Raw genomic sequence first — 10,176 nt, 5'->3', positions numbered from 1 at the left:
GTGTCGCTCGCACTGCGCTCAGCCAGTGAGCGCACCGGCCATCCCTATATAGGATCCGAACGAGGGCTCCCAGCGCCGCACTCTCCCGAGTGCGCCATGGGGCCGGCCCTCCAAAAAGAAATTTTACAGTTGTCCTGTGTTAGTGGGAAACTTTTGAGGCAGAAAATGAGTTGACCTCTCTTTCTTCTACTGTTGTGTTCTCATGTTCTGCAAACACTGATTACAGCCCCTGTGGCAGGTACCAGGCATGTGAGGGCTTTGAAGACTGGCGCCCTTTTGGAGAACTCATAGATTCAGTGTGGGAGATGAGTGAGTGGACAAATAGTATTCCCCGTGTTAAGTGCAGTCATGGAGCTCTCTTCAGAATGTGGGAACACAGGAGAGATGGGACCTTTATTTTGGGGTGGGCCAGAGAATACCACTGCCCAGAAGGTGGGTGGCCTCAGAGTAGGGCAGCCTTTGAGCAAGGTTTTAAAGTATGAGTGGGATGATTTCTAGGTGGAGAACAGGAGAGGCCTTCTAGATGGAGAGAACCCTAGGGGCAATGCCAGGCATGACGTGTTGGGGACTCCAGGTCTGTGTAACTGAAGGTCAGGGTTTCTGTATGAGAGGGCCGGCCCGTGGCTCACTTGGGAGACCGTGGCGCTGACAACACCAAGTCAAGGGTTATAATCTCCTTACTGGTCATCTTTAAAAAAAAAAAAAAAAAAAAAAAAAAGGTTTCCGTGTGAGGAAGGGGAAAGAACAGCTTTCTGAGGTATAATTGGCACACGGTAAACTGTGTGTATCTGACGTATACAGTGTGATGAATTTTGACATATGTATACACCTATGCAGCTCTCAGCACAACCAAGTAATGAATGTGTCCATACTCTCGAAAGGCTCCTCACGCCCCTTTGTATCCATCCCTTGAATTCACTTTTTGACGTGGGCGTGCGGCAGTGGAGGTGGAGCTGCCCAGCACCCTACTGCGGTTTGGTGGTGAGGGGGGACCAGACTCTTCCTTCCAAAAGCTTTGCCTGAGAGAGAGCAAGAGAAGGCAGTGGTTTGTGGAGGAGGTTACTTTGCTGTGGATATATCCTTATTTCTGTCTAATGTCATTCTCAGATGACAAGTATATGTGATTTCAATTCTTCAATTGTTTCTTGCCCATAATCCTGTAAATTTCTCTAGCAAGGTATTGCCAGTTGGATTTTGCTGTTTAAAAAGAGATTCTACTGAGCACTTCAGAAACATAATTTTGACTTTAAACTAGATTTGGCTGTTTCCTGAGTATTTATCTTATCTTTTGTCTTCTCATTAAATGATAGTAACTAGAGTACGGTTGTTTAGTTTAACTCGTAACATACTGTTTCTTCTTAAAGAATGGATGACAAAGGAGAAGTGAAGTGCATTAAGTTTTCCTTAGAAAATAAGATACTGGCTGTTCAGAGGACCTCAAAGACTGTGGTAAGACATCTTTATATAGCGCATTTAGTAAAGGACCTTAGAAATATGTCCGGAAGAGCCCAAATTGCGAAATTCCAGTGTTAAAGCAACCATTTATTATTTTACTGTTGTGAAAGGTATAGTTATGTTGCATCATATTTGAGCCTTTGAAGATGAGAAAGACATTTGAGTAGATAAATAAATATGACCTCGGTGTCATGTTTTTTGACTTAAAAATTTTTTAGAAAGTAATTCAGAACTTCATGCATCTTTTGTATGGCTTGATAGCTAGTAACAGATTACAAATGCGAGCGATATTTGGGCTACTTTGTGAATTAGCCTTACTCGAGTAACTCCATTTATTACTCACTCTTCTCATATCTGAATGCTATGTGTCTAACAGAAACAGATCTTCAAAGCTGGTATATACGTACATATATATATATAAAATACCACTGCCATTTGTAAAGTAGTTAAAGAACTGTTGGGAAAGATAGGCAGAATCCTATGTCAATTTCTTCCATTGTTAAAATTTGAGGGAAGCCTCTTATAAAATACAGTAACACATTTCTCTGACATCAACTACTGGAGGAATGAATTTTCAAAATCAGTTTCTAAACTATAACTGAATATTTGGTTTAACTTTTTTTTTTCAGTTAACCTGCTGCTATTAATGAGGTAGATTATCCAAATTGGTCTTTTTATCTTTCCTCTCTTTGGGTTTCTGTCAGTTTATTTTCTGATCACTTTTTAAAATTTGTCTTTTTTTTCTTCAAGTTTATTTGTCTTTTTATCTTGTTGTATGACAAGGTAGATTGGCAATATGCTACCCAATCTAAATTTTTCTGTGTGTTTTTTTTTTCTTTCAGGAGTTTTGTAATTTTATCCCAGATAATTCTCAGCTGGAGTACACACAAGAGTGCAAGGTATGGACCCAGATGCGTTTTCTGCTGGCTGGCACTGCGCTGCAAGTTATGTTTAGGAGAGCGGTGTATTGTCAGTGGAGTTCAGATCAGGCTGGGCTTCAGTGCTGAGATCTGCTGGGTGGTTGCTCTGTGACATGGGACAGTTTTCTAAATTTCGAAAACCTGTTTCCCCCTCTATAAAAGGGAGTTGGGAGGAGGATGGTGTGAAACAGCCAGTGGTGCCATTGTGTCTGCCTCGCCCTGTGCTTCCTCACTGGCAGTAGCACATCTGGGTCTTAGCCCTTGGTCCCTCATCGCCACCTTGTGTGGGGGTGTTTGCAGGGGGAGTTTCCCTTTCCTGAAGATGTTTTTCTTTCCTCGATTTGTTGTCCTTGTTGCGTCCTAACTCTGTTTCTTTCTCTGGATGTAGATTCTAATCCATGTTAATTAGATTTGCTGGGTATAATAAACTAGGCTAGGGGAAGCTCAGCTAAAAGTGGCAGTGTGTGGCCTGGAAACTAACAGAAGCTGGATGGGGTCCAGCTTTTTGCATCTTTGTAACTGTTTTGCTAAGTGGAGTTCAGGGTGGGCTCCTCCACAAGGAAGGTATATCCCCAAATAACTGAGCATCCCCACATAACCCTGCGGCTGCTCGGTGTGACACACACAGCCCCTCTCGTGGCCCTGCTCTCCCTGTCTGCTTGCATGTTCATGGCCCTGCTGCTCATCAAGTGAGTCGGGTGTGTGATCTCAGGGTCCCCAACCCCACTTCAGTCAACACTCACTGAAGAATCTGAGGCCTTTGTTTATAATGCCAGTTTTTATAACAATGCTGACTAAGAGAATGTCAGCAGTATTTTGATTCCTAGAGGCAGAAGTTGATATTTGTTGTGAGCTTGGTCAGTAACTTTTTTACAAAACTCAGGCTTCCTGTGTGCAATTGACTAGAAGGAGTTAAGATGCAGGTTCTTGAATGAAGGGTTAGGAGCAGAAACCAGGGAAAGCTATATTTAAAAGATTTGATTTGTTAACAAGTACTCATTCTGGGAAACTTTTCTTACATGATACAAACAGCAGAGCATTTTAAGCCTTTGAAGAGAGCTGTACATGTTTTTCTTACTAATTAAAATTTTTTTCTGTAATTATCAGACCAAGAATGCCAACATACTAGGATTCTGCTGGACCAGTTCTACTGAAATCGTCTTCATAACAGATCAAGGAATTGAATTTTACCAGGTATTATGTTTATCATTTATGTTTGCTGGAGAAAGTACTGTGATAAGAGTTTGGCAGTCTTGAATTCAGCACTACAGACATATTTTGAGATTCTAGAGTTTTAGTCTCTTGCTTGGGTTTTTACTCTTTTTTTTCTAAGTGCAAGAAGATACTTTTTTTTTTTTATAAAACATTCAAATATTAGCAAGATATATGGAAAGTAAAAGTCCCCCATAATGCTTAGAAATAACTATTACGAAGAGTTTGGTGCATATTCCTCCATTTTTTTCCTACACACATACAGACATTTTTATTTTCATTTTCTTTTTTACAAAAAAGGGAATAATTGTATATAAACCTTTGCTGCTAGCTTTCTTTTGCATAGCAGTATATCTTGGACATCTTTCTATATTTTATCCTGACTGATTACTATAGTTTATTTAACCAATTCCCTGTTGATGGACATCTGGCTTCTTTTCACCTTTTTTGTGGTTATAGACAATTCTTCAGTGAACATTCTTGCACACATTTGTTTATATTCTTGATTGAGGCAGTTCTTAGAACATCTAAAAAGCTGAACAGATACCACCACATTTCTTCCAGAAGTTTGCACTTTCGCTAGCAATGTAGGAATCTTCATTTTCCACACCTTTGTCAGTCTTGTCTATTTTGCCAATCTGAGAGGTAGAAAGCCATTTTAGTTTGCATTTTTCATTACTAGGGAAGTAAGCATCTTTTCATTTGTGTGTTGTCCATTTGTATTTCTTTTGGGAACTGCCTTTTCATCTTTTATAAAAAAATTTTTATTGTGGTAAAAAATGTATAACATAAAATTTACCATCTTAACTCTTTTTAAATGTATTGTCCATTTGTATTTCTTTTGTGAACTGCCTTTTCATCTTTTATAAAATAATTTTTATTGTGGTAAAAAATGTATAACATAAAATTTACCATCTTAACTCTTTTTAAATGTGCAGTTCAGTAGTGTTAAGTATATTCATTCACTTTGCGGTGAATCAGCTCCAGAACTTTTTCATCTTGCAAAACTGTAACTCTGTATCCGTTAAACAGCTCCCCTTTCCCTCTCCCCCAGCATGTGGCAACCTCCATTGTACTTTCTGTTTCTATGAGTTTGACTTCTTTATATACTTCATATCAGTGGGATTATATAGTATTTGTCTTTTTGTGACTGGTTTATTTCATTTAGCGTATTGTCCTCAGAGTTCATCCATGTTGTAGCATGTGATATGGTTTCCATCTTTTTAAGGCTGAATAATATTCCCTTGTGAGTATAGACCACATTTTACTTATCCGTTCATCTGTTGATGGACGTTTGGGTTGCTTCTGCCTCTTGGCTATTGTGAATAATTCTGCTATAGACATGAGCGTACAAATACCTCCTCAAGATCCTGTTTTCAATTCTTTTAGATATATACCCAGAGTGGGATTGCTGGATTGTATAGTAGTTGTATTTTTTAATTTTGGGGGGGAACTGCCATACTGTTTCCATAGCAATTACACCATTTTACTATCCCTCCAACAGTGCGCAGGGTTCCAGTTTCTCCATATCTTCTCCAACACTTGTTATTTTCTGTTTTTTTGATAGTTGCTATCCTAATGGGTGTCAGGTGATACCTCGTTGTGGTTTTGATTTGCATTTCTCTGATGATTAGTGATGTTGAGCATCTTTTTACGTGCATATTGGCCCCTTGTATCTCATCTTTGGTGAAATGTCTATTCAAGTCCTTTGCCCATTTTTTAATTGGATTATTTGCTTTTTTGTTGAGTTGTAGGAGTTCCTTATATAGCTCAGATATTAACACCTCATGAGATACAGGTGGTTCCTGACTTAGGATGGTTTTTGACTTTGCAGTGATGCGCATTCAGTAGAAACTGTGCTTGGAGTGTCCGTACAACAATATATTTTTCACTTTCAGTACAGTATTTGGTAAAGTAAATGAGATAGTCAACAATTTATATAAAATATGCTTTGTGTTAGATGATTTTTCCCAACTATAGGCTAATGTAAGTGTTATGAGCACATTTAAAGTAGGCGAGGCTAAGCTATGATGTTTGGTAGGTTAGGTGTATTAAATGAATTTTTGATTTAACAGTATTTTCAGTTTACAATGGATTTATCGGGACATAACCCCATTGTAACTCAAAGAGCATCTGTGTATGATTTGCAAATATTTTCTCCCAATCTGTAGGTTGCCTTTTCACTGTTGATTGTGTCCTTTTATGCAGCTGCCTGTTCATCTTTTAATATGTGCCAACTGCCTGACCTGTTGAGAATACTTCTGAGATCTCTATGTGGAGCTAATGCAAAGGATGTTAGGATTCTTTCAGGTTTTAATTTTCTTGACCTAATGAAAACAATATAATTTAGTATACCAGTTGGAGAAAATACATCTGCATAAGCAGAACGGGGGATGTTGACATTAACAGCAGAAAGAAAACTTAAACTTGAGACAAATCCCATACACACAGAAATAGAATTTTGTACATATGGTAGCATGGAAAGGATGGCTTGCTTTATAGAGGTGTTCCTTGTGGTAATCATTTAAAATTATATCTGTTCTCTGTAGTGGGAAAATGCACGTTAAGGTAACCTACATGGTCTTCAGATCTTCGAGAAATAAGTTAAAGAGAAAGAGGACTCTAGCACATGCTTATTTTATTATACTTGAATTATCAAGAAACTCATGCTTCCCGACCCAGACCTCCATGTCAGTTCTTCGGTGTGGCGTTCTATGAGCATTGTCTTGGGGGCTCTATACCGTGTTCCTTCATGTATCTGAATATTTAGCATACATTTAAAATGTGGCTTGATTATAGAATAGTACACTTGTATGCAGTGTCCGTGGAGAAAGGCAGCCCCTCCCAGAGCTGGTGCAAACTAGAGTCGAAGAGACCGGGCAGAAGGCAGATCTGCTGAAGGCTGGGAGGTGGCTGACTTCAGACACAGGCCCTAGGGGTGCTGGAGTGTTTTGACCATACATTTAAAATGTGGCTTGATTATAGAATAGTACACTTGTATGCAGTGTCCATGGAGAAAGGCAGCCCCTCCCAGAGCAAGTGCAAACTAGAGTCGAAGAGACCGGGCAGAAGGCAGATCTGAAGGCTGGGAGGTGGCTGACTTCAGACACAGGCCCTAGGGGTGCTGGAGTGTTTTGACCATCTCCTTGACAAATGAGAACTGTGTTGTCCCTTGCTCTTTGACGTATGGTGCCCAAGCATGTGGAGGCTCAGACACGAACTTTGGGTTGAAATAGCCTGCCTAGGCTACAGTTGATTTGTTGCATTGGCAGGTTCCCTAACCTCTTTGAGCCTTATTTTCTCATTGGTCAGCAAGGACTAATGATGCCCACTAGTGGGGTTGCAGTGAAGACTAAATGAGTTCAGACACGTAAACTCTAAGCACTGGACTTCATAAGTAGTAGCTGTAATAAATACAAACCATAATATTCTATTTAACGTGGTTGGTTTTTTCCTGCTTATTCTTATTTTCTATATTTACTTCATCAATCTTCTGACATTTTGCTGTTTTGTAAGTGAAGATTCTGTTTCTTGTACTTTGCTTTCAGGTATTACCAGAGAAACGGACTCTGAAACTTTTGAAGAGCCACAATATCAACGTGAATTGGTACATGTACTGTCCCGAGAGTGCTGTGATTCTGCTGTCTACCACAGTCCTTGAAAATGTTCTGCAGCCTTTTTATTTTAGGGTAAGAGTAAGCCTCCTTTTAAAAAATGTCTTTTCCCTTTCTACCCTGTTCCTCTAACACCCTAATGTGGCAAGCTTGTGAAAGGAGCAAGTTTCTCTGACAATAACCACCACCAGTGACCACTAGAGGGCACCCTGTGGCATCCCGAGGACTCCAAGAGTGACTCATTCTGTGGAGACGGCTGTGAGGGAAGGACTTAGTGGGACATAGTGTGTGTCGGTCCTCACTGATTTTACGTAGGGAATGCTAAAACATCGAAGGGGTTTAATAAGCTTTCCCTCACACATTTTTCCCCCCTGAACAGGCTGGCACTATGTCGAAGCTGCCCAAGTTTGAGATTGAATTACCAGCTGCGCCCAAGTCCACCAAACCCAGCCTCTCTGAAAGAGACATTGCGATGGCCATCATGTACGTCCGTCTCTGGGAGAATTCCTTCCTGGAACTGCTTTTAGTGATATAAGTAGCAGAAGGAGTGTGTCATAAGCATGACAGTGATGCCCTTTCTTTAGGGAAAGAGACATTTGGAACACATAAGGACTCCCTTTTTCCTGTTCAGTATGTAGATTTTATGAATATAGAAAACCTATATTTTTTGGTATTCTTTTGACTTTACAAACTTTATGATCTTATAGAAGTTTTATCACTTGCAGTGTGTGATAAAATGGGAACATCGAACCCATTTATTTCTTAGGTACCTTAATTTTAGAATTTTTTTTCTACTCTGAGTTGAAGCTTCAGAAGGATTTTTTTTAACTAAAATATATCATAATTGCTCTAAATAAGAAAATACTTTTTAAAAATCTAAAAATCTAACAAACATGAAACTAGATTACTTATATAGGAAGGTATATTTTCATTTGGTAAAGCAGATGTCTCAATTAATTTTAAAACTTCATAATGAAAATTTCAAACACATCCACAAAAGAAACTAATATAAAGAACTCCCCCTACATAACCATATCCCTGATTTAACAGTTATCAAAATTTTGCTTCTAAATTACTTCTTATTCTTCTATGGCCTAAAATAGTCATTTTCAAACTTTAATATTTTGTAGTAGTAGAATGCATTAAAAAACAAAACAAAAAACAGGAAGGAAAAAAAACCCAAGGCACTCTTGTGTGGCATCCCAGTTTAGAAAGTGACAGCAGTACTGGCTGGAGTGCAGGTGGGGACCTGCTCACTCTTCCTCTGGTTCCCTCCTCATCCCTGTGGCAGGCCCAGGACAGTGTTGACACTGAAATAGAAATGTACATTCAGGAACTCTTCACAGCAGCATTTAATAGCTGGTGCTTAAAAATGAATAGTGATTATATGTTCCAATTATTAAGGAGTATGTACTCATTATATGAAACTTGGAACACATGGAAAGTTAGGGAAAAGAAAATAGACTTAGCTTACCATTCAAGGATAACTATTAACAACATATATTTCTATCCAATATTTCTGGATTCTATTTGTGGTTGTCTTTTAAATGATTGTGATCAATCTGTGTTTAGTTTTGTATTCTCTTTTCCACTTAACTTTATAATAGACTTTATTTGATTGATTATACTTTCTTTGAAGACATTTCTGTTGGCTGCAAAATATCCCATTAAGTGAATATCTTGTAATTTACTTAACTATGGCCTTATAATTCAGCATTTAGAACAGAGGAATTTTAAACAGCCAAATGCAACTTCTGTCTCTTTGTTCTCTAATTAGATATGGACAGCTTTATGTTCTCTTCCTGAGGCATCATTCTCGGACCTCCAATAGTACAGGAGCGGAGGTGGTCCTGTATCATCTACCACGGTATATTTAATGCTTTCTTCCCCCTCCTCTCATTTTGAAATATGAACTAAAGCTTGTTGATCTATTTTTTGACCTTTCTGTCATCCTACAGAGAAGGTGCCTGTAAAAAGATGCACATATTAAAGTTAAATAGGACGGGAAAGTTTGCCCTAAATGTGGTGGACAACCTGGTAGTGGTTCATCATCAGGATACAGAGGTAGGAGTTGTATGTGAGAATCAAATCTGTGTTCGTATATCTTAGGGTTGCCTAAAAGCATGAAAACGGCAGAACATTATTATTTTTTTTTTAAAGATGACCGGTAAGGGGATCTTAACCCTTGGCTTGGTGTTGTACCTTAGGGTTGCCTAAAAGCATGAAAACGGCAGAACATTATTATTTTTTTTAAAGATGGCCGGTAAGGGGATCTTAACCCTTGGCTTGGTGTTGTCAGCACCACGCTCAGCCAGTGAGCAAACCGGCCATCCCTATATAGGGATCTGAACCCGTGGCCTTGGTGTTATCAGCACCGCACTCTCCCAAGTGAGCCACGGGCTGGGCCTGACGGCAGAACATTCTGAACAAGGACTAGAAAGTGCTTTTTATGTCAAAAGTTTTGGTCTTTTGACATAAGAAGAAGAAGAGGGTAAAAAGAAGAGGGTTTGATATCCTAAATGGTTTAGAAAAAAGTGATTGTTGATTAAAGATAATTAAGGACTATTTCAGGGAGTAGCACGTGAGGAGATTTGACCTTTGGAGCAATTATTTGGTTGAATCAGGTAAGCTGGGAACCCACTGCAGAACCGATGTGTTTAAGTGGCTACATGAGCTTTGTACTTGGCTTGTGAGCAGAGATAACAGTGCTGAGTGATAACGGTTTTGAGACTATGAGGAGGCCCAGTAGGACTAGAATGAGTCCTGCTGTTTCTAGGCTGTTAGTTGGGTGGGTGGTGGCAGACAGGCCACTTCTCTCCCTTGTCTTCCTGAAGTGGAGGGTGATGACACTCTATCTCTGACTAATGAAGATGTTTCAAGTAAATGTGAAAGATCTGCTTAAATCCCTTTGAGCTTTTCTTTTTTTTTTTTTTTCGTGTCCGGCAACGGATCGCAACCCTCAGTGTCGCGCCCGT

At 39.3% G+C, this 10,176-nt stretch overlaps 1 protein-coding gene across 1 annotated transcript in view; it reads left to right on the top strand.

Annotated features, from left to right (window-relative positions):
- The window catches only part of LOC103609163 (chromosome unknown open reading frame, human C18orf8), a 24,017-nt gene that overhangs the window by 1,251 nt on the left and 12,590 nt on the right, over nucleotides 1-10,176 (top strand). The window contains exons 2-8 of the mRNA XM_008593513.1: nucleotides 1,365-1,449; nucleotides 2,298-2,354; nucleotides 3,483-3,569; nucleotides 7,136-7,276; nucleotides 7,581-7,684; nucleotides 8,979-9,068; nucleotides 9,160-9,265. Coding sequence (XP_008591735.1) covers nucleotides 1,366-1,449; nucleotides 2,298-2,354; nucleotides 3,483-3,569; nucleotides 7,136-7,276; nucleotides 7,581-7,684; nucleotides 8,979-9,068; nucleotides 9,160-9,265 — 669 coding nt within the window. The 5' untranslated portion in view covers nucleotide 1,365. The remainder of the gene's footprint in view (nucleotides 1-1,364; nucleotides 1,450-2,297; nucleotides 2,355-3,482; nucleotides 3,570-7,135; nucleotides 7,277-7,580; nucleotides 7,685-8,978; nucleotides 9,069-9,159; nucleotides 9,266-10,176) is intronic.

Source organism: Galeopterus variegatus, unplaced genomic scaffold (assembly GCF_000696425.1).
Source record: "Galeopterus variegatus unplaced genomic scaffold, G_variegatus-3.0.2 Scaffold9286, whole genome shotgun sequence".
NCBI lineage: Eukaryota > Metazoa > Chordata > Mammalia > Dermoptera > Cynocephalidae > Galeopterus > Galeopterus variegatus.
This window is presented reverse-complemented; position numbering and strand designations above follow the sequence as displayed.